General features: G+C 49.0%; 1 protein-coding gene across 7 annotated transcripts in view; it reads right to left on the bottom strand.

The window, feature by feature from the left end:
* MSI2 (musashi RNA binding protein 2) overlaps positions 1-25,138 on the bottom strand; it is a 401,974-nt gene that overhangs the window by 242,137 nt on the left and 134,699 nt on the right. For all 7 annotated transcript variants that reach the window (XM_061142598.1, XM_061142599.1, XM_061142601.1 and 4 more), the window contains one exon: positions 16,106-16,198. In XM_061142598.1, the coding sequence (XP_060998581.1) occupies positions 16,106-16,198 (93 nt within the window). The remainder of the gene's footprint in view (positions 1-16,105; positions 16,199-25,138) is intronic.

Raw genomic sequence — 25,138 nt, 5'->3', positions numbered from 1 at the left:
GGCAACCGGCAAGACGACAGGCAGACTAAAATAAGGGCAGCAAGGAGTCCAACAGCAGCCCCCACGGCACCACTCAGCAGTGATGGTCCACAGGTCCCTGTCTCTCCTCACAGCCCTGGAGTTGCTTTTTTTAACTGGCAACTCTACTTCTGTGACCCTTGTAGGCAGGGAGAGCTCCGCCTCTCATCTCTGATCCCAGCACAGTGCCTAATACCGAGTGGGCATCAGGATACTGAATGAATGAAGGGTTGGACGAGCATAACCACCTCCAGGCCTTTGAACAGCTGATGGAGACCTTCCTCTGTCTCCAGCTGGCTGCATGGTTCCTAGCCAGCCCGGGTCCTGACTGGACCTGCATCCTTGCATGCGTAGTCACTTCAGTTGTGTCCGACTCCTTGTGACCCCATGGGCTGTAACCTTCCAGGCTCCTCTGTCCGTGGGATTCTCCAGGCAAGAACACTGGAGTGGGCTGCCATGCCCTCCTCCAGGGGATCTTCCTGACCCAGGGATTGAACCTGCATCTCCTGCATTGTAGGCGGATTCTTTACCATCTGAGCCACCAGGGAAGCCCGGCCCCGTGTCCTTAGAGCTCCTGAATTCTCTAGCCCTCCAGGAGCACCCCTCCTGCCCCCCCCACTAACCCGCAGGTCTCCCTGAGTGAGGCAGCCCAGCTACACTGCAGAGGCTGGGACAAATCAGCATACAGCACCCTCAAAGGCAACCAACAGCTGAGAAGCCCTTCCAGGGAGTGGCACTGAATTACATACCACCAGACACGCCCTTATCCAGAAAGGGCGCTACAACAGACAGTTCTAGAAAAATGTCAATCCATGAGAAGAACACAGAAATTTCTATCAGAACAGGCTGTTTGAAATAACTTGCAAGTGAATTACAGCAGCTACTTCCTATGGGAGGGGAAATTATTTCAGGCGGCTTTCCAATCCCGCGTGCTCCTTTAATCTAAGTCATATGCAAGAAATATTTATTGAGGGTGGACGTCTCTCCATAGGTGTGTTTTAAGTGCAGGCCGCAATGGTGCACTCAAGTTAGCTCTATAAAGCATTTTTAATGCCTGGTCTCATTTGCTTTAAACTGATTTCTCATTGCAAACAAATAACCCCCCTACAAATGTCTGCTTTCCTGCACTGACGGCCTCTGGTGCCAGGCACGCACCAAGTTCTAGGGATGTCACCATTAAGATGGTGGTTTTCAATAGAAACTTGGCATTTATCATAGTGAGAGCATTATCTTCTCAACAGACGCTGACAATTTGTCCTATTCCTCCCTTGAGAGAAACCAGTAAGATCACATTTGCTTCCCCTGCATGCTGTTTCTCCTACTACAACATTTCTTTGCCTGGAAAGAAAATATTGTGACTCCTTGCCATATTCACTTCATTAGCATAAGAGGAAAAAAAGCCAAATCCTCCCATGGGCCTCCCCCCACAGTAGCTCCAGCTGGGTTAAACCTAGCAGGATCTCAGATGCAGGACTTGTGTGGCTCGGGTTTCGTCACGGAACTGACAGCTGCGGAGGAAGGGCAGAGGCTGGGAGGGGCCTGGAAAGGAGTCCCTAAACAACTGAAAGCCGTCCCCCGTGGGACGGAGGCGGTGCGTCCTGCAGATCACGGCGGGCGGGGGAGTTTACAGGATGGGAGTGAACCCGGCAGAGTCAGCAGTCAGGGGCTGCAGACACGCGAGGGACGGGGGTAGATGAAAGAAAGAAAAAAAGAGACAGAGAATATGAATGGGAAGAGGGGAGATTCTCACTGAGTAGACATGCTGGGCCAACTTGTCTCTTTTAATTCTTTACAACACCCCTCCCCCACATAAATGACTTTCTATCCCCACTAAAGAGACAAGAAGTGAGGCTCAGGAGAGTGAATCGCCAGCCCCAGGGCACAACACGAACAGCAAATGATGGCATCTGGATTCAAACTCAGGCCTTGTTACTGGTGCTCAGCCACTCAGTCATGTCTGACTCTTCATGACCCCGTGGACTGCAGCACGCCAGGCTTCCCTGTCCTTCACTATCTCCTGGAGCTTGCTCAAACTCACGTCCATTGAATCCAAGATGCCATCCAACCATCTCGTCCTCTGTCACCCCCTTCTCCCGCCTTCAATCTGTCTCAGAATCAGGGTCTTTTCCAATGAGTCAGGTCTTTGCTTCAGGTGGCCAAAGTAATGGGAGCTTCACCATCAGTCCTTCCAATGAATATTCAGGGTTGATTTCCTTTAGGATGGACTGGTTGGATCTCCATGCAGTCCAAGGGACTCTCAAGAGTCCTCTCCAACACCACTGTTCAAAAGCATCAATTTGTCAGTGCTCAGACTTATTTATGGTGCAACTCTCACATCCGTACATGACTACTGGAAAAACCATAGCTTTGACTATACAGACCTTTGTCAGCAAAGTGATGTCTCTGCTTTCTAATCACTATCTAGGTTTGTCAGAGTTTTTCTTTTAAGGAGCAAGCATCTTTTAATTACAGGTCTGCAATTAACATCAGCAGAGATTTTGGAGTCCAAGAAAATAAAAAACTCAGGTCTACCTGAGTCCAAAGTCCAGAATCATTCAGTTTCATCCCATGCAATCCTGACAATTCCCAAGAGCCAGGCAATACTCATCAGCAGCATCCCTCTGTTCTCTTGAGAAAAAATGTACCCACAGACGAGTTCTCTCCATCCACAGCCAGATTCCCCAGCAACAGAAATGTCTGAGCTTTGGCTTAATGCTGTTGGACCTGTTCTCACCCCTCAACCTGGCTGATCAGAAAACATCAAGTCCGAGGAGAAGCTGGTGGCCTCACCTGTGGGAGAAGCCAAGCACCCACCAGCCGCCATGAAACAACGGTCCCGCCAGCTTGCTAGCTCCCACGCAGCAGGCCCTCTGCTTTTCTCAGACCAGAGAAAGAAGAGGAGCAGGGCTAGATGCAACAGGAGACCACAGACCCCACCTCACCCTCCTCTCGTCCGTCCCTTCTCCAGAGCGGCTATGCGCCACACTCAACACCTAGACCTGCCTGAGACCCTTTCAGCTCCAGACAAGGCCCTGCTGCCCAGCTCCGCCTGCCCAGAGAGCCTCTCCATTCTCACGAGCTTCTACTGCAGGGTGGCAACAGCTCCTTTATCCTGACTTCAGGGGAAAGATTGGACCCACTTACGGAAATGCTCCTGGTAACTGAATACATTCTCCTAATTCCCCATTCTAAAACGGAAAAAACCACAGTTTCACCATTGTGACGCCTCCACTCTCTGGCACAGCCCTGCCATCTGACACAGAGGGCCCCCTCATCCCACCGCTATTTACTGAGCACTGACTACAGCCCAGCCCTGGGCCCATCCTGGGGCTGCACACAGTGAGGAAACAGACCCCGCCCCACCTCCATGGAATTTATAGTCTACTCGGGCAAAGAGGCTACATGTAAATGTAGGCAAACCTGACCTTTTTTCCCCAATAAACCAAGATCCCCCCTCTTTCGTACTCCCTTATGGGTTCCTCCAGCTCCTGGTTTATCTTTTTGAGACGATCTGCAGTTATTCTACTTTGGCTCGTGCTCCCCAACCCCACTCGAAAACTTAAGCTACAAGTAAGCAAGGATCTTGTCTATAATAATAGTTCAGGGCTGCGCCCTTGGCTCCCAGCTCAGCACCTGGTATTCAGAAGATCGGGTGAATGAATCAATGCGCAATGTATGACATGCGAGGCTGCAGATGAGATGCCTTCTGGATCTAACGAGGAAGAATGACTGTTTCCCTGCAGCAAACGGTTCTACAACATGCTAATTTTTAAGATTGAAATCATTTTTGCTTTTACGGGTTTTCCTTTCTCCTCTTTACATTGAGTCAATTAACATCTTCCCACCCCTTAATCCCTTAATATTTGCAATAAATTTGAAAACCAGAAGACGAAGTTTATTAGACATAGGAAAGAAAACTTAAATGAGGATGTGGAAAGCTCTCTCAAGAGGCTAAATAAGCTCAATAAACAGGTTAGTGGATCAATATACAAACATATCTTAATAAACATCAGCTAAATGATACTGGGACAATTTCCAGACAGTATCTTCTATTTCTTCTCAGCCAAAATAAAAGTTTACTTATTCAAACAAATTTAAAGAGTCATCAGCAGGGTCCAACCAGAATTCTCTTTCAGACTGTATCAGTTCAATGTTTTCCATCAAAGCCAGAGCAGCTGAAGTCAATTTCACAAACTCAAGGCATCAGGGTAGTTGAACTGAACTCAACGTGTGTGCCACTGAAAACTACACAAAACTCAATCTTCATCTTCAGGCAAAAAGGATCCAGGAAAGACTTTCAATTTGCATTATTCCCAAGGAGACTGAAGAAATGAGTGGGAAACCCACCCACAGGACAGATAAGAGAGACAGGTATGGGGGTGGGGGGAGGTGGCAGGGGGCAACGGCTGAAGAGCACTGGAAAGGCACCTCTAGCGGCTGAACCTGGGTCTTGTTCAGTGGCTCAGTCATGTCCGGGTTCTTTGCAACCCCATGAGCTGCAGCATGCCAGCCTGACCTGTCCTTCACTATCTCCCGGAGTTTGTTCAGACTTGTGTCTATTGAGTTGATGATTCCATCCAACCATCTCATCCTCTGTCTCTCCCTTCTCCTCCTGTCCTCAATCTTTCCCAGCATCAAGATTTTTTTCCAATGAGTCAGCTCTTTGCATCAGGTGGCTGAAGTACTGGAGCTTCAGCTAGTCTTTCCAATGAATATTCAGGGTTGATTTCCTTTAGGATTGACTGCCTGGGTCTTAAGAGTATGAAACTAACAGCAGCTCATCTTTCTACCGTTTATCACGAACTTAGTTTCGGCAGGATGCTAAGAACTATGTATGTCTTAGTTCAACTATGAATCATGACAATCCTGTGCGGTTTAAGTACCGTCCTCATTCCCATCCTACAGATAAAGTAACTGAGGTAGAAAGAAGTGAAATGGCTTGCTCAAGAGCTAATAAATAGATGAGCTGGGATTTGACACCAGTCAGTCTGACTATTAAAAAGAAAACAAAAAATCTATGCCCTTATTACCAAGCAATATACAAAACCAGGAGGCTGGCAAACTCTGGCTTAAAGCCCAATCCAGCAGCCCTTTGTTTTTTGTAAATAAAGTTTTATTGGAACACAGCCACAACCATTCATTTTCATACCGTCTATGACTGCTGTCATTTCTGCTACAATGGCAGAGTTGAGTGCTTGTGAGAGACCATCTGGGCCACAAAACCGAAAACAGTTATTATCTGGTCCTGTTCAGAAAAAATATGCCAACCCCTACACTACACAGTATTGATTCTCAGCGTTTCTACCTAAGAGCTCCTCACCAGGAGTAATGTCAAGAAAATCCCGAGACAGCCCAGAACGACAGGGGACAGAGTCTATCGCAGCCAGCAGCTATCCTGAAATGTCTCCAAGTCTCAGGGTTTTTCAAAAACAACTATGCAAATTTTGCAGTTCATGCCATAATATTTGTTCTAACATAATATATGTTTTAAACAAACCACCATAAAGTCACAGTCAGCTTCCTGGAAGATGCACCACAGACACCCTACGGCCCAGCTCACCGCTGGCCACGGCGCCCGCAGCCCTGAGGGAGGTCCAGCCCAGCAGCCATGCTGAGGCCACAAGCCCAGGCCTCCTGGCCAGGGCTCGGGTCTGCACTCGGGCTCCACCGTCGTCGGCCTGCAGCTCCGAGCAAGTCGTTCATGCTCTCCCAGGCTTCCTGTCCTGGCTTCCAAACGGGGACAAGGCTTCCCTCCCCACAGGACCACTGGGACGATTCTAAGTCAAAAGGCACATGGAAAGTCTGGGCGAACTGCAATCTCTGAATTGGAACATATGCCAACTTAGTTGGAATGGAGATCTATGACATCAATAAATCCTCCTTTTTGCTACTAAAACACATCTATCAATAAAGGAAATAGGGTATTCCTTTCTATTTTTTTATTGAAGTATAGTTGATTTATAATGTGTCAGTTTCTGGTATACAGCAAAGTAATGCAGTTTTACATGTATGCATGTTATGTATGTATATGGACTTCCCTGATAGCTCAGTTGGTAAAGAATCCGCCTGCAATGCAGGGGACCCCGATTTGATTCCTGGGTCAGGAAGATCCGCTGGAGAAGGGATAGGTACCCACTCTAGTTTTCTTGGGCTTCCCTTGTGGCTCAGCTGGTAAAGAATCCACCTGCAATGTGGGAGACCTGGGTTAGATCCTTGGGTTGGGAAGGTCCCCTGGAGAAGCGAAAGGCTACCCACTCTAGTATTCTGGCCTGGAGAATTCCACGGCCTGGGGGTCCATGGGATCGCAAAGAGTCGGACAAGACTGAGCGACTTTCACTTTCTCACACACACACACGTATATATGTATACACACACACACACGTATTCTTTTCCATCATGGTTCATCACAAGTCACTGGATATAGTTCCCTGTACTACACAGCAGGACCTTGTTGTTCATCCATCCTATATATGATAGCTCGTATCTACTAGTGCAAATGACCAATCCAACCTTCCCCTGTCCCCTTCCCCTTGGCAACCATAAGTCCATGCTCTATGTCTGTTTAGATTCCATACGTAAGTGACAGCATATGATATCTATCTTTCTCTTTCTGATTTATTTCACTTAGTATGATCACCTCTAGGTCTATCCATGCAGCTACAAATGGCATTACTTCATTCTTTCTTATGGCTGAGAAGTATCCCACTGTGTTCAATACTACATCTTCTTTATCCATGCCTCTGTCAATGACATTTAAGTTTGTTTCCACATTTTGGCTACTGTAAATAGTGCTGCTATGAATACAGGGGTGCACATATCTTTTTGAATTATTGTTTTCTCGGGATATATGCCCAGGAGTGGGACTGCTGAGTCCTAAGGCAACTCTAGTTTTTAAAGGAGCCTCCATACTGTTTTCCATGGTGACTGCACCGACTTACATTTGGGGTGGTCTTTTTAAAAAGAGAAAACCTTTTGTTGTTGTTGTTGTTGTTTTAATACCAGAATCAGCAAACTGCTTCACAAACCACCACAGCACTTTCCTCTCTGGTGCTTACCCAACTCTCCTGCAGTTCCCTAAGAACGCTGATAAGAAGATCAGGAAGACTGCCTCTGATCATTCCATACTCTTATTTATATTTCCTGAAGGGAAAAGCACCATTTAAGGTTTTTTTTCAAGTAATAACACTCTACAAACAATAAGCAAGTCTGAAAATATTTACCTCTGCTGCCAATTATAAAAGGACCATTAGCAACCTCAACAACCAAAAATCTCTAATTTACAACTAACCCGATTCCACAAATTGCATCTTCCATGACAGACCACCTAAAAAACGACTTCCTGTAAACAAACCATTCTGGTGTTTTGTTTCGAAAATAATTAAATCCTTATTTTGCTCTTTAACTATAAGAAACTCACTTTTTTGCTACAAAGGGCAGAAATTTTTATTTTCAAAAGACACAGAAATAATCCCCAAGTAGGAGTGCATAGGGATCCTACCCTCCACATCCAGATGAGCCGCCCTTGCCTGGAGCTGTGGGTCTGTCTGTCTGTCTGTCTGTCCTGCCCTCCTCATCCACTTACTATGCTTGCTGACCTATGCGGGCCCCTGCCCACAGTGCCTAAATTAAATCAGAGGAGTGCAGACTGTAAACAGTTACAAAGTAAGTGTTCTGGAACACACAGGAAGGAATACTTAAATCTGCTGGAGGCGATCAAAAGTTTCATGCCTTTTGGAGTTTCAGGCCAAGCGTCTCAACTTCTCCCACCTCCCGTTTATTTAGGGTGAGCGATTTAGTCTGGCTTGCAGTCCTGAGCTCTTGAAAAAGCTCTCAGTCCTAGGCAAACCAGGACGTCTGGTCACCCTACCTTTTTCAGCCCTGTTCTTCTTACAATCAGGAATCCATCAATAATATTCATTGTCTGCCTGCTGTATGTTTATCTTCCATCTGTGTCCACCCCACCAACGCCCAACCACTGCACTTTGCCACGAGTAATCATCAACCTTTCACAGTAAGGGCCCTCTACCCAGATTCTTCCACCCTGGAAACGTCCTGGTTGCACAAATACCCCTGAAGAAGAAAGGACCATCACCCTGGCTGCAGAAGGTATGCGGACTTGAGGCAAATCAAATCCCACTCTGCCAACAACTCGACTCTAGGAAGACAATACAGAGTGGGGGAAAAATGGAAAACGCACATACAAATTCAATCTATCAAATCTCCTATTTATGCAAAGTTTTCCCGCTGCTTATTAATGCCAGCTTTCTCTCTACCATTTAATCTCTGCTTCCATTTCATTCTTGGAGGCCTGTGATTATTCTAATTCAGCATTTGGATGACTTCATTTCCGCTCAAGTACACCCAGGTCAACTTGGATAGAAAAGAAAGAGGAGGAGAAGAAAAATAATCAGCTAAAAGCTATTAAATATCAGCCGTATGCCTCATGATTGGTTTTAAAGGCAGCAGTGAGGTTAGCAACAGTCAGAAACTCATCCCTTCTGCCTCTGCCTGCATATTAACATTTTTTCTGGGGCTCTCACTCTTCTGGCTTCGAATGTAAATAAAGTACCAATGGGCGGCCCGTTTTCAGCTAATTCACAAACACCAAGTTTGAATACACAGAGCTGTAAAAATATAGAGGGTGGTAACCTGATAAATCCAGCCTTTCTACAGAGAGACTAATTCTCAGAGGACAAAGAAAATGGCGGGGGGGGGGGCGGCTAGGGAGATAAAAAGAGGGAGAAGAGAAAGAAAGAAAAAGGAAAAGCATACGCAACCCATGTAATGGAGTACCCTATTGGTGGGCCGAGGGATGGGCAGGAATCTCCGTATCAGTGTTCACTCCACAAAACAATGGGATCCGATTTCTATGCCAAGTCTAAATGAACTGAGCTTTCTCCTCCGTAAGAACCACTCCTCGCACCCACTGGCACAAGCTTGAACCGTGATTTCTCAGACACTTTCAGTTCCCACTGAAGTACATCCAGGGGGAGAAAGGCTTCTTTCTCATGCTAACAACTCCATTGTAAGTGACGTCTTCAAGCTGCCAGGAGGGCTCTGGGAAGGTGAGCTGGAGGAGCCCTTAAACCCCTTCTCCCCGAGGCTCATTAACTCCTTCCTGCCCAAGGGTCTCCTGCCCCTGCCTCTCCTCTTCCAGCCCCCTATAAAAACTCAGTGATGCTAAACCGCACTGGGACACACGGTACAAACACACAGCCAGAAAGTTTGGGCCTTCCTCCTCTACCTTCTACACACACGCATGCGGTTAGCATGATCTCAAAGTTGTCCCAGCTTGTGATCCAGAAAGCATCCTATTTTTCTATTTGTATATTTTAAAACACTGTTAACCGAGCAATAATAATGTCTGATGCATTTGCCTAACAACAGCTGGCTATATTTTATACACTAAAAGGGAAATGGGAAGTTTTCCTAGAAACCCACTCATCTATTTCAGGAGCTCCTTTTTTTAAGCAGGGGGTTAAAAAAAGAGGATTTAGGACAAGTTAGGTTGGGGTGCTCAATCAATCTGCTGCTAACTCAACTTCCTCCATGGGCTGCAGCAGAAATGGAGGAAGAAGCTGACCAGGAAAACAGAAAGCTGTTTGGCAAGAGGGTTTACCTGCAAAGCCGGAGGCTCATATTACCTGTGGGCTCTGTTTGTTTGCCGTCACCTGGCCCAGGAGGCCCAGGCCCGCTGGGGAGGCAGGAGTCCCCTGTTTGCCAACTGTGACTTTCCACCCTCGGCAGCTCTGCCAGGGGTCACAGGGCAAACCAAGTCCCCTCCCCCATATGACACACGTCCGAAGGCAGAGCCTGACACAAACCAGCCAGAGATTTAATAAAGCACCAGGACAGTGTTGGTCTTGTTCTGAGCTATTACAGGAGGAAAATTTAAACACACAAGTAGCCTTCAGCATGGCTGGTCAGGGAGTAAAGAGCCAACGGCCCTTCCTGCTTCACTCTGGAGTTGGAAGTCAAGGTCCGAGGGACGTCTCGGCCCTCCAGAGCGAAGGCCCACAGGTGACAGGCAAGCCCGGCACGCCAACCACTCACTTTCCAGGGAGTCCGTGTGTGCAAGCCACTTCAGAAGACGCTGGCCTCGTGGGGGCCGTGAAGCCCACCAAAGACAGACAGGACTTTTGTTTTCCAGGCCTGGTCGGAAAGAACCGCACACCTCCCAGAGCTCCGTGTATCTATGACTTGCCTTAGGAAGCAATAAAATCACAGTCCGCTCTCAGGAACACAGTGACTTGCTTATTTATTTTCGCACACATCTCCTGCCTTTCCCATTTCAAAGGCTTTAGATATTTTTTACTCTAGATCCTTCTCACACACACACACAGCATCAACAGGAACATCCATGCAGCGTCCGGGGGCACCCACATCGTGTCTGCACGTAAAACCTGGAGACAGAAGAGACGAGGCAGACCCCACTCGAGTGGAATCGATGAGACCTCATTCCATTAAGCAGACAACTCCTTCTTGTTTTCCATGCTGGCAAACGTTCCCCCCTCACCAAAATTTTCTAGCACCATTCTCTAAGTCAAGCTGACGTCCCTTAGGGCGCGAAGGCCCCTTTCGGTCTCATGTGCACGGGGCTCACCTTCGATGAGAAACAGGGGGACTTTGCAGACCTCCTTCTCCTTCGGGGCCTAGCCCTCCCATCGGCCACAGTGAGGGGCTGGCCCAGCAAGGGTTAAAGCCCTCACGTCAAACCCGCACTCTCGGGCACTGGCCCAGAAGGGACATGGGAACCAGGGCAGCCAGTGATAAAGGCCGGATTGTAGCAGACCACTGAATTGGAAATGACTTGTGGGCCTAATGAAACAGAACTTTGGCAGCAAAACAGAATGAAAGGAATGAGACAATAAAAGGCTGGAACAAAGGGTGCAGAGTCGGTTCAGCTTAGCAAAATAAGCTCACTTTGTTGGTGGGGAAAGCCAAAGCCGATTAGGATAAACCAATGACTAAGCGTAAGTCTTCCAAACTAATTACACAGTTCACCATGTGAAGTATAATTGGGAGCCTCCAGATGCGGGCTGCTCTGCTTTCAGAGAGTTATATAAAGTGAGAATTACCTAGCGAGCCCGCACCGAGCAGCCCTCTCGTCGAGGTGAACGGCTGAAAGGTGCACAACGGCTCCATCCGGGACGAAGCCGAGAATTCATTAAGTTTAAAGGCCTCTTTTTGATCTCCCAAATCCTATAAGTGAGAATTTTAGAAACCAGTACTTGAAGGAGGGGCCTAAAGGGGAGAAGGAGGAAGCTCTGGAACATGGAGTGGCTTTGATCCCGGGGCTTTTTAATAATCGCCACGCCGGGCTCATCCGGACGACAGTGCGGGGGGAACAGCGCCCAACAGCCAGACCGATGGTCGGGGTTTGCATGCATGTATCGAGAGCATCATTGATGTGCCATTTTTCAGAGCGGTCTATAGACATCATTCTTGCCGGCGTGAAATCGTCAGCACAGATAACATCCACTAGGAAACCTGAAGCAGTAAAATAAATTACCGGAGATCAACATTCCTGACAAATGAACCTTCTCCCTCTGAGGATGGGGGCTGCTCCTGGGTAAAGTGGGAGATGAAGTTCTATAAACGCGCAACTTGGGTGAAAATGAGTGACTGCAGGCTGCACGACCATGGACGACTTACTGACCTTTCTCAACATCAGCTTCCCCATCTGCATCAGAGATGCTCCACCCACCTCACCTGACATCCCTGAGAACCAGATTTTTTAATGCATTAAAAATCTCAGCACAAAGCAAATGACCCTCTAATTCAGAAACAGTGAAACACAGGACAGACATTCACGCTGACGTCTCAACCTCACAACCCCGCATCTGCCTTCACTTAGATCTAGCACACGTAGTAAGAAACTGGAAACAGTTTACAGTTTTCCCAGACCTTACTCAACGGATGAAGATTCCAGCTTTTTCCAAGCAGAGAATCCCTGCATCGCCCCTGGATCCTGAAGTGCAGAAGTTAAGTCTACCAGGGTTACAGCTGTTTTGCTTCCCATTGGTACACCATGCTCATTACTACTGATAACATCTTGTCTTGGTTACAGTCTACAGATACCGCAGATACCTATCTATCCATCTACCTACCTAAGTTTACTTAAACACTTCCTAAATTATTCAATTTTCAAGCTTGAAACCAACCTTAGGAATAATCGAATACAAAGGCTGGCAAATCATGGCCCATGGGCCAAATGGGGCGCCAAACTTGTTTTCATAAATAAAGTTTTATTGGAACAAAGCCACACAATGGTTTGTGTGTTGGCTACAGCTGCACGCTCTATACAACTGAAGTGGGTAGCTATAACTGAGCGGAAACTATTTACTATCTAATCCTTTACAAGTTTTCCACACCTTCCCCTGGGTGAGAAACTGAGGCCAGGAAAGAACCGGCCTGTTAAGGCGCTGCAGCAGCGTCCGCATGTGGTCATGGCCAGTATGAGGGTCTGGGGTACCTCTTCTTACTTTCCTCCAACGAGGGGGCCCGGATAACTCCCCAGGGGGTGAGAACGCCACCGAAGCCAGCAGAGCCCTTCTGCCGTGACCACACAGTCTCCTCTTAAATACAAACAAGTAGCAACACCCCTAACCTGGGGGCCGGGTTGTAAATCTCTGGGAAGCAAGTGGGAGAAAAGCACGAGAGGCAATGACAAGCCTCCCACACGAGTCATCTCAAGCTCTGGGTGTGCAGTCCTGCACCCACTCCACTTACAGTAATGCCAGATTCAGCCCTCCCGAGCTCAGCCCCAGGACAGCCACCTTCCCCATCCTGATGGCCACCTGAAATAAACAGCGGAACAGCTGCCACCTCGGGCAAGACGGGAAGAGGGAGAGCAAAGAGGCCTGACAAGGAGGGAAAACCGTAAAGAAGGCGGCAAACTCTGAACGGAGGCTGCGGAGGGGCGGGAGGTTCTGGACTGGGAGGAAGGAGGGCATGCATTCTGGCTGTTATACTGCCTGGTTCAGCTGGGTGACCTTTGCTGAGACTTCACCCCCCTGACCTGTGCTATCCACCCCTGCAAATGGGCTGCTGGGGACACCCAAATCTGCTGTGCGGAAGCAAGGAGGCCATGCAGGACCAGGTTCCTGGCACTGCCCCTGGGCACCCAGGGGGGCCACCATCTCTGCCTCTGCTGGGCACCCTCCCTGCCCTAAGTCTACCTCACGGTCGGTAAGCAGTTGAAACAGGGCCTAAAGTTTGGGTTCTGCTATTAGACAAGCCTAGAGGGGAAGTCTGTGACCTTTCAGGAGGCTGTGACCTTGAGTCAAATATACAGCGCCACCAAGACTCTGTTTATGGGCACGGCCCCCGCCCAGCACCCCAGAGAAGAATTAAGTGAAATAATGTAAGTCAGTGGCCTGGCCCATGGAAGAAAGAGAGTGGACGTTCTAGTCACTCAGTCATGTCCAACTCTTTGCAGCCCCATGGACTACAGCCTGCCAGGCTCCTCCGTCTATGGAATTCTTTAAGCAAGCATACTAGAGTGGGTTGCCATTCCCTTCTCCAGGGGATCTTCCCAACCCAGGAATCAAACCTGGGTCTCTTGCATTACAGACAGATTCTTAACCGTCTGAGCCACCAGGGAAGCCCGACCTGGCCCATATCCAACACTTAACACGCGCTCACTAAATTATTCACTAAATTACACCTTCCTGATGTGCAGTTAACCAGCTGGAGAGAGCCCCAGACAAGCTGACACAGTGGGGAGTGTGCACAGGTGAGTGAGTAAACCTTACACAAGTGTGCACGTGTGTTTTCCGCGTCCCCCTCAATCAGTCTGTCAGTTCACTGTTACCCCTCTCACAGGCTCAGGGCTCACTCGCGGCCCTTGAGGCCCAGCAGCAGGGTCTCCCCTTCTGGGATCCTTCTGGACTCAAGTGAATTACGCCAGAATCCTGAGAGGCAGTGGGCCCTGCCACACCAGCCATCAGCCAAACAAGGAACAAGCTTCTCTGAATACAGACTCAGCTAACCCGCAGGGCACCAGGCTACCAACACATGAGCGTACACAGTGTGAGGGCTGGGATATGTTCAAAGGCCTCCTTAGTCCTTCAATGAAACACTTGGTAGGGTTACGCATCGTGCTGGAATCCGCAGATATTACTGCAAAATTAACTGAGACGCTTCAGACCTGGCGAGTGCCAAGTTAGGGAAGACAGTCTGTGGCCGTCTGCAGACAAGAGGACGCGGTTCCCAGGGAAGGGATGGCCGCTGCTGCAGGTTCACTGCTCCCCGCCACCAGCCCACGGGCTGAGTCACAGCGCTAAGTGCTAATGAAGGACAACGGACAGACAGAGCGAGAGAGAGAGGGGAGAGAGAAGGAGAGGCCAGCGCCAGGCATGTGTGGAGATGTGGCAAGTACGAGCCTGTTAGGGATATTCTAACAGCCCATCTGGGCAGCATCAACTTTCCTGACACCCGCAAATTGGCCCGTGAGATTGCAAGGCAGGTTACGGCTAGAAAAAGAAATCCCACTTCGTGTTTGCAAACACTACCCCCAGCCTGGTTTTAAAGGCGGAAACGGTAGCAACAAGGGCCAGCACTCCAGAGCCTTCCATCATGCAAGCTGTGTTTTCTCTCGTTAAATTATTTCCAATCTCTCTCCCTGGGCAGGGTGGGGCTGGGGGATGGACCCATCCCCCTTGGCGCTCTAAACCAGTCCTGAAGAGCAGCTAGAAAATGGGCATCAGCACACTCAGCTATTCTTTACACCCGCCAGAATGAATCAGCCCCCAACTGGCAAGGCCAGCCAGTACCGTGGGGAAGGAGCCTTTCATAACCGACCCGGAAGGGCAGCTGAGTGCCACTCGGAAAGCAAGGCTGGGCGGGAGGCGGCTGCAGAGACCGACGAACACCAGAAACAGGAAACAGGCTAACCAGGAGTCAAAGCCCGCCTCCCCAAGAGGAGCCCACGACAGGCCTCTCCTGGAGATGGGCCCCCAGCTGGCCACCACTGCGGGCAAACGAATGAAAGCACGGAACTTGCAGGCCGGCAGGTGGGCAGCCGTGCCGCCTTTCTGCCACCCAGGGCACATGTGACGGGTGTGCCGGGGGTGATGAGTTACGGAGCTTAGGACGGTGACTTCCAGGACCCTGGGCAGGCGGCCCTCTTGCACACCCGCCCTGCGGCGGGGGCAGGGGCAGACGACACAGGCCTGTGCAGAAGCAGCCCGTCGGCGCCTGTGGTCCAGGACCAGCTCCACAGCTGCTCAAAGACACAGAGGCGGCAGGCCTGCGCGCCACTCACCCGTCAGCCTCCTGGGACGCACGAGCCCGCGGGGGGCGCCGCACGACAGCCAGCAAGGCTCGGCACCCCCAAGCTGCCCTGTGGGGGCCCGGGGGAAACAGTCCCCCAAGGAACAGGCCCCCCTCAGGAAGAAGCCACCCTCCACGGCCGTGGGGCCTCCCCGCCAAGCAGAAAGGGGCTGAATGAATCACCCACGGTGATGCACCCTGTCTGTCTGTCTGACTGACTCTCACACACACTCTCACGCTCAGTTTCCTGACTCTTCTGGGGCCTCCTGAGTCGCTCCCGGCCCAATCCCCCGGCAGAGCCCAGGGGATGATCGCGCTGCTGTCTCCTAGACATCCTGACAGGTTCGCGCCCAGCATCTTCCCTGGGTTTCCTCAGGCATTTGACAGGGGAGGAGGGCTCAGCCCCCAGGGAGCCTCCTCTCTCAGTGCGTCTTCCAGAAAGGCCCAGAACGAAGCCCAGCGCAGACGCAGAGACCAGCTTCTGAGGGAGCTCCTATCCTGAGACTCCCAGCTCAAAGTCCCTTCCCAAGCCGGCGCTGCTCCCATCAGCTCCCGGCCCAGGCCCCACACGACCAGCCAAGGCCGGCGAAACCGCACTCAAAGGCTGCTCTGTCTGTTCCTGACGGCACACAGGGCTCCATGCCCACCACAAGCCGGGCTCTTCCATCTCGGCTCCTGCCGAATCCCATTTCCATCTTGATAGCCAAGTCCAAGGACGAGGCTCTGGAGGACACAGTCGTGGCAAAGGCAGGGTCCACAGCAGCCACTTCAAAGGACAGAGGAGGCTGCCCCTGCCCCCACGACCACTCACCTTGCCGAACTGCTCGAAATACTGCTTCACATCTTCCACCACCGTGTTCGCAGATAGTCCTCCTACAAAGATTTTCTTTGTTCTTGTGACCATCTGCAAGAAATGACAAGAGGAAGACATGGGTTAACTTGGCTATCTGAAGCCACGCTCACTGAGCTATTGGACAAGCCTCTCTGCATACTTCTCCAGAGAGGAAGGCGAGGTGAGGACTATCTCAGCCGCTCAGAGCAGGCCCTTCAGACGTCTCAGGATGCCAGAGACAGTCACGAGGAATACCTTAGGCCTTCAGGCCGCAACCTGAAAGCTGGCGTTTCATGCAGATGGAGAGTGGACTTCAAAGCCTCACTGGCCATAACACACAGCTTCATTGTGATGTGAGGCCACATGTCAGAGCTATTTTAAACCGAAGAGACGCAAACAAAGGAGAACTATGTGCATGAAGACACACTGCCCAGAAAGTACCCATAGAATGTGTCAATAAGAAACTCACATGTAATTCACAACTCTGTGCAGACTGCCTGCAACAGAGCCATTCCAGGTGCTGGCTGGTGTCTGCCAACGGGACAGGCGCTGGGAGGGATGGCCCCCCGAGCCCGCCCCCAGGGTTCCTGTCCTTCCGGATTTCTCACCTTTCACCTTGACGTGTCCTACACTCAGCCAAGCCCAGCTGGTCCCCAGGCCTCCCCACCTCTGTCCACGCAAGTTGTCCTTGGGAGGCCTCTCCACACCTGTACCTCCCATGCCAAGCTGACTACTCTCCAAGACCCAGCACTCTTCTCCAAAATGCCAACACCGATCTGGCCGCCCCACCCAAAGCTGAGTCTCTCACTTCTGAGCCCCCTAACGCTCACACACTCGCTACTTTCCACTCGGTGCAAAAGTGAGTGATAATCCTGCCCTCCTTCCCTCCTCCCCCAGACTGTCTCCCTGCAGTGCAAATACAGGGCCAAGCAAACAGAAGCCCACACCCGACATTTGGTGGATACAAAAACAAACGAACTTCTGAAATGGTCCCCCTTCAAAGTCCCACCAGCCCCAAAGCAAAAGGAGGCAGACGTTCAGTGATGTCAGCTCTTCAGAGCAGGACCAAAAATCTTACATGGGAGAGTGAAAGACAACAAAATGAATTTTATTCTGAAAACGAAGGCTACGTGGGTTTGGGGGTTGTTTTATTTCTCTTTAATGTCAAAATAAAAAATGTAAAACTCAGTGGACACAGGATCTCCCCAGTCTAGTCACACACAATAAAAACATAACATCTTAAGTCAATGAGTAGATTCTTGTCACAGCACACACACATACACATCAAATCACGTTGGAGAGCTTCCCTGGGGGCTCAGTGGTAAAGAATCTGCCTGCCAATGCAGGAGACACAGGTTCAATCCCTGATCCAGGAAGATCCCACGTGCTGCAAAGCGACTAAGCCTGTGCGCTGCGATGATTGAACCTGCGCTCCAGAGCCCGGGACTTGCAACTTCTGCAGCCCGAGCGTCCTGGAGGTGTGCTCTGCAAGAAGAGAAGCCTCCACAGTGAGAAGCCCGAGCGCCACAGCTACATGGGAGGCCCTGCTCTCTGCAACTAGAGCGAAGCCTGAGCAACAACGGAGACCCGCCACAGCCAAACATTAAATAAAGAGATGAAAGCATTTTTCAAAAATCGTCACATTGTACACTTTAAGTATCTCACCATTTTATTTGTCAATTACACCTCCATCAAGCAGGGGAGAAAAATATTTTATGAGAACATACAAAGAAAACCAAGACTGAAACCCAAAACCAAATCAATGAGAGGAATCTTTGAACATTAAAAGAAAAGCCACCCACCACGTCACACATGTCTATGAAAAGTCGATGCAGGATGCCAAAGTCTGGGGGGGCGGGGCTGCCTGGACCCCTTATCACCTAGTCTGCCCCCGCCATATATGTCTGCGGAGACAACGAACCAATAACCCAGCCCAACAGTCACTCAGCGGAGCGACGTCTGAGAGCATAGCCGTCAAGACAGACCGTGCTAAGGAGTGTGAAAGGCGCTGGGGAGCTGGCTTCTGTGTCCCAGTCTGAGTGTGACCCCGGACAGTCCCCCCCTTGGCTGGGTTCTGGGCGCTGCACAGAGGTCCTCTACCAGACCTCCCAGCTAACCCTGAACCCTCCTGAGTCTGCGGGCCCGGCGGCCCCAACAGGGAGGCTCCCTGACCCCGGGCCCTCACACTTCAGCTCAGCGGCTCCCAGACGGAACCCAGGCCACCAGAGCCCGCGGACCGAGCCCGACCCGGAACACCCCCATAGAGGGTTTCCTCCACTGTCTTGGGGACACGTGGCCTGATGACTCTCATATGTTTCTCTGCTGGGGACCGCCAGGCAGTGGTTGGCACGTGTGTTTAAAATCGTCCTTTACTATTTTTTTCACCTTTTCCAGATGAACAAGAGATTATATACTGTACATCAGGACATCCTACGAAGATCCCACCAGTGTCCACACCACTGAGCTCCTCTGGCCAATGGGCAGGCACCTTATCTAGCTCCTTGTTCATTTCCTCCCTTGTCTCCCTGCTTATCCATCAGTCTCCCTGGGGGGTCAAGGTCACCTTCACAGTGAAGCTCCACCAGACCCTCACCTCATTTAAATCTCTCCCTACACTCACTAATCGCCAAATTTTACTAACCTGACTTTCCTAATTTCCCTGTTACTCCAGGTGTTTCTTGACTTCCTACTTTTGCATTCCAGCCCCCTATAATGAAAAAGATATCTTTTTTGGGTGTTAGTTCTAAAAGGTCTTGTAGGTCTTTATAGAACCGTTCAACTTCAGCTTCTTCAGCATTACTGGTTGGGGCATAGGCCTGGGTTACCGTGATATTGAATGGTTTCCCTCGGAAATGAACAGAGATCATTCTGTCATTTTTGAGACTGCATCCAACGACTGCATTTCGGACTCTTTTGTTGACCATGATGGCTACTCCATTTCTTCTAAGGGATTCCTGCCCACAGTAGTAGATATAATGGTCATCTGAGTTAAATTCACCCATTCCTGTCCATTTTAGTTTGCTTATTCCTAGAATGTCGACATTCACTCTTGCCATCTCCTGTTTGACCACTTCCAATTTACCTTGATTCATGTACCTAATATTCCAGGTTCCTATGTAATACTGCTCTTTACAGCATTGGACCTTGCTTCTATCACCAGTCACATCCACAACTGGGTATTGTGTTTGCTCTGGCTCCATCCCTTCATTCTTTCTGGAGTTGTTTCTCCACTGATCTCCAGTAGCATATTGGGCACCTATCGACCTAGGGAGTTCCTCTTTCAGTATCCTATCATTTTGCCTTTTCATACTGTTCATGGGGTTCTCAAGGCAAGAATACGGAAGTGGTTTGCCATCCCCTTATCCAGTGGACCACATTCTGTCAGACCTCTCCACCATGACCCGTCCGTCTTGGGTGGCCCCACACGGCATGGCTTAGTTTCATTTAGCTAGACAAGCTGTGGTCCTGTGATCAGATTAGCTAGTTTTCTGTGATTATGGTTTTAGTGTGTCTGCCCTTTAATGCCCTCTCGCAACACCTACGTCTTACTCGGGTTTCCCTTACCTTGGACGTGGGCATAGCAAACACCCTCTTTCAACAGCACAAGAGAAGACTCTACACATGGACATCACCAGATGGTCAACACCAAAATCAGACTGATTATTTTCTTTGCAGCCAAAGATGGAGAAGCTTTATACAGTCAGCAAAAACAAGACCAGGAGCTGACTATGGCTCAGATGATGAACTCCTTATTGCCAAATTCAGACTTAAATTGAACAAAGTAGGGAAAACCACTAGACCATTCAGGTGTGACCTAAATCAAATCCCTTATGACTATACAGCAGAAGTGAGACATAGATTTAAGGGACTAGATCTGATAGACAGAATACCTGATGAACTATGGATGGAGGTTCGTGACATTGTACAGGAAGGAGACAGGGATCAAGACCATCCCCATGGAAGAGAAATGCAAAAAGGCAAAATGGCTGACTGAGGAGGCCTTACAAATAGCTGTGAAAAGAAGAGAAGCGAAAAGCAAGGGAGAAGAGGAAAGATATTCCCATTTGAATGCAGAGTTCCAAAGAATAGCCAGGAGAGATAAGAAAGCCTTCCTCAGTGATCAATGCAAAGAAATAGAGGAAAACAACAGAATGGGAAAGACCAGAGATCTCTTCAAGATAATCAGAAATAGCAAGGGAACATTTCATGCAAAGATGAGTTTGAGTTTGATAAAGGACAGAAATGGTATGGACCTAACAGAAGCAGAAGATATTAAAAAGAGGTAATAAGAATACACCGAAGAACTGTACAAAAAAAGATCTTCACAACCCAGATAATCATGATGGTGTGATCGCTCACCTAGAGCCAGACATCCTGGAATGTGAAGTCAAGTGGGCCTTAAAAAGCATCACTACGAACAAAGCTAGCGGAGGTGACGGAATTCCAGTTGAGCTATTTCAAATCCTGACAGATGATGCTGTGAAGTGCTACACTCAATATGCCAGCAAATTTTGAAAACTCAGCAGTGGCCACAGGACTGGAAAAGGTCAGTTTTCATTCCAACCCCAAAGAAAGGCAATCCCAAAGAATGCTCAAACTACTGCACAATTGCACTCATCTCACCTGCTAGTAAAGTAATGCTCAAAATTCTCCAAGCCAGGCTTCAGCAACAGGTGAACCGTGTACTTCCAGATGTTCAACCTGGTTTTAGAAAAGGCAGAGGAACCAGAGATCAAACTGCCAACATCCACTGGGTCATTGAAAAAGCAAGAGAGTTCCAGAAAAACATCTATTTCTGCTTTATTGACTATGCCAAAGCCTTTGACTGTGTGGATCACAATAAACTGTGGAAAATTCTGAAAGAGATGGGCACAGCAGACCACCTGACCTGCCTCTCGAGAAACCTATATGCAGGTCACGAAGCAACAGTTAGAACTGGACATGGACCAACAGACTGGTTCCAAATAGGAAAAGGAGTATGTCAAGGCTGTATATTGTCACCCTGCTTATTTAACTTATATGCAGAGTACATCATGAGAAACACTGGGCTGGAAGAAGCACAAGCTGGAATCAAGATTGCCGGGAGAAATATCAAGATATGCAGATGACACCACCCTTCTGGCAGAAAGTGAAGAGGAACTAAAAAGTCTCTTGATGAAAGTGAAAGAGGAGAGTGAAAGAGTTGGCTTAAAGCTCAACATTCAGAAAACTAAGATCGTGGCATCTGGTCCCATCACTTCATGGCAAATAGATGGGGAAACAGTGGAACCAGTGCCAGACAATTTTTGGGGGCTCCAAAATCACTGCAGATGGTGACTGCAGCCATGAAATTACAAGACGCTTACTCCTTGGAAGGAAAGTTATGACCAACCTAGACAGCATATTAAAAAGCAGAGACATTACTTTGCCAAAAAAGGTCCGTCTAGTCAAGGCTATGGTTTTCCCAGTGGTCATGTATGGATGTGAGAGTTGGACTATAAAGAAAGCTGAGCGCCTAAAAATTGATGCTTTTGAACTGTGGTGTCGGAACAGACTCTTGAGAGTCCCTTGGGCTGCAAGGAGATCCAACCAGTCCATCCTAAAGGAGATCAGTCCTGGGTGTTCACTGGAAGGACTGATGCTGAAGCTGAAACTCCAATACTTTGGCCACCTCATGTGAAGAGTTGACTCATTGGAAAAGACCCTGATGCTGGGAGGGATTGGGGGCAGGAGGAGAAGGGGACAACAGAGGACGAGATGGCTGGATGACATCACCCACTCGATGGACATGAGTTTGAGTAAACTCCGGGAGTTGGTGTTAGACAGGGAGGCCTGGCATGCTGCGATTCATGGGGTCGCAAAGAGTCAGACACGACTGAGCGACTGAACTGAATTTTCCTAATGCATTCGTTCAACAGATACTACTACAAGCAAAGTGCTGGAACTTACATTCTAATATGGACTTTAATCCACTTTAAAATGGAGATATAATAATTAGCCTACCACACAAGATTCCTGTAAAATTAAATAACTTATACCAAAGTGTCTAGTGGGACACCTCAGAGATGCTAAATACATGGTCACTGTACCTGAATCCAAAGTCAGTTACTAAATCTGTCCTTCAAGCTCAGAACAAACATGCAGTAGAAACCTTTTATCAAACACGTTGATAAATCAACCCTTGTTGCCCCATTCTCTTCCACTATCATTTCAAAAACACTTTCTTGCATCTCCACGTGGTTTCAGATTGGCAAAGACTCCCAACAGTTTCATTTTATATTTTTCATTCCTTTTTTTCAGCTCCAGCAAAGCAATTAAATATCTATAAAGAAACACTAATGTGATCCAAAAACATGCACTCGTGGAGTTCTCAACTTAAAGCAACTCTGGAGAGACATTTCATAAAACGAACCCATGGCCTCATTCAGACATGGTGTAGAGCCAGGTGGGTGTAGACAGCTGGCCCTATTTCTATTCCAGTCGTTCACACGGATGCAGAGATTTAAACGACCAACATGTGTTCATTCTAAATAACAGAAGTCAACAGCATGTTCATTGCTCAGTAACTGGTGAAACAAGAAGGTCCCCTCTGACACCCTCTACTGTTGCCCTACAGCCATAAACCTGCCAGGACAGAGAACTAAATGCTGGGGAAGACACCCAGTTATAAATCTACACAGTCCCAAAACAGTCTTTAAAATATTTTTAAAACAAGGATGAGGAATTCCAGGCCCCAGACAATGCGCCCAAGTGACTAAAACATCCTCTCCAGGAACCAGCTCAGCTGTGGAGATGGGGCCCACTCTTGAGCAAACACTGAAAGGAGATTGATTTAATCAAAACCTTCCAAACGTAAGAGGCCTGTGGGAAGATGGGCAACACTTGGTCAGCTGCTCGCCAACGTTGCGGCTTCAGGAGAGGGGGGCGCGGGCCCTGCAGGTGACCCCTCCCGCCAGGGGCGCTGAGGGAAGCGGGAGTGTTGCACTTCATCAGTTCTGGCAGCGTCACTGCCACACGGGCAGCTCGCTGCTCCAGGATCCCCACTTTGGAGAGGGACGCAGAGGGCGGTGGAGGATGCTGGAAGCACACGCTCTCCCATTTCTCTCCCACCTCCGTGACTGCTGAGGACAGCAGGAAGGGGGCAGGGCGGAGATGAGGCGTCCAGTGTCTCGAGGTACTCTTAATGAATGAAGGTCCTCAAATCCCCATCAGTGCTGTCAAGGTTTCACTTCTATGTATGTGTGTTCTTGCATGTGTGTGTGTGTGTACATGTCTTGGGGGGTACCCCTCTGTTCCCCATCCTTGAGTCTTGGCTTCTATTTAGCCCAGGAACCATGCAGCACCCGCAGATCTTTAACCCTCTTCTGACCTTGGAAACAGCGAGCAGGCCTGGTAACTTGCTGGCCCCCAACTCTCTAGTCCTTGGTATTATAAAAAGTCCTCTCTGCAAAAGGGAACCCTCTTGCACTGTTGGTGGGAATGCAAACTTGTACAGCCACTATGGAGAACAGTGTGGAGATTCCTTTAAAAATTGGGAATAGAACTGCCATATGACCCAGCAATCCCACTGCTGGGTATACACACCCAGGAAACCAGAATTGAAAGAGACACATATACCCCAATGTTCATCATAGCACTGTTTACAATAGCCAAGACACGGAAGCAACCTAGGTGTCTGCTGGCAGACGAATAGATAAGAACGCTGTGGTACATATACACAATGGAATATTACTCAGCTATTAAAAAGAATGGGTTTGAATCAGTTCTAACGAGGTGGATGAAACTGGAGCCCATTATACAAAGTGAAATAAGCCAGAAAGAAAAACACCAATACAGTATACTAACGCATATATATGGAATTTACAAAGATGGTAACGATGACCCTATATGCAAGACAGCAAAAGAGACAAAGATGTACAGAACAGACTTTTGGACTCTGTGGGAGAAGGCGATGGTGGGATGATTTGAGAGAATAGCAATGAAACATGTATATTACCATATGTGAAACAGATCACCAGTCCGGGTTGGATGCATGAGACAAGGTGCTCGGGGCTGGTGCACTGGGATGACCCTGAGGGATGGGATGGGGAGGGAGGTGGGGGGGGCGGTTCAGGATGGGGACACATGTACACCCGTGGCTGATTCATGTCAATGTATGTCAAAAACCACAACAACACTGTAAAGTAATTAGCCTCCAATTAGAATAAATAAATTAATTAGAAAAGTCCTCTGCACACAGAGGAGGGGCCCCCTGTGCTAGGCCCTCCGGGCACCTGTTTTCCAGCCCACAGCCTTCAGACTGACACACGCAGCACACCCTGATGGAGAGCACCACCCATCTGCACAAGAGCGAGCTCAGCCTGAAACCCACCAGGGGATGGATCTGAAATGTCCTTGCCTTGGCACTGCTGGTGGAAGGGCTGGAGAAGACACTTCAGGTATGTGGATGCTTTTCACTCTGGGAGACATGAGGTGCCCACCAAGAGCGGGAGTCCTGCAGCCCTGGGGACCCCCAGCAGACGCCGCCTCTCACGGCCCAGGGCCACGCTCTGGGAAGTGTGTGTGTGTGTGTAGCACACAAAGTGGGTGGGGAGGGTTCAGGCTCTCACAGATCACTGCTGCAAAGTTTTGCATCGAGACCCATAATTTAACTAAACACCACTGCTCTCCACACACCTCTTGGCTCAACAAAGAAAACCCCAGCACCCATTCCAGTTCGGAAAATTGCTGTTTATACATACAAACTGGCCAAAGCCAGCTGCTAACTAGGGCTGCAAAGCACACTCCACCTTCCTGCCTCCAACCAGAGAGCTGACTTTTTTTAAAAAAAGTTTCAAAAACTCCCTTTTGAAAAACATGTTTCCATCTGAAATGGTCACTCGGAGTGGAGCCACTGGTTGTATTTTTATAAAATCTAATAAAGCAGGGGTGTGTGTGTGTGTGTGCGCGCGCACGCGTGTATGCTGAAAGCAGAGGGTGGGGCTGTTAGAATCTTTTCCGATGAGATTGAAGGGGAAATTTTAGCTCCACCAG

Source organism: Dama dama, chromosome 5, assembly GCF_033118175.1.
Source record: "Dama dama isolate Ldn47 chromosome 5, ASM3311817v1, whole genome shotgun sequence".
Lineage (NCBI taxonomy): Eukaryota > Metazoa > Chordata > Mammalia > Artiodactyla > Cervidae > Dama > Dama dama.
Note: the sequence above shows the minus strand (reverse complement) of the source record. Positions and strands in the feature narration are given on the sequence as shown.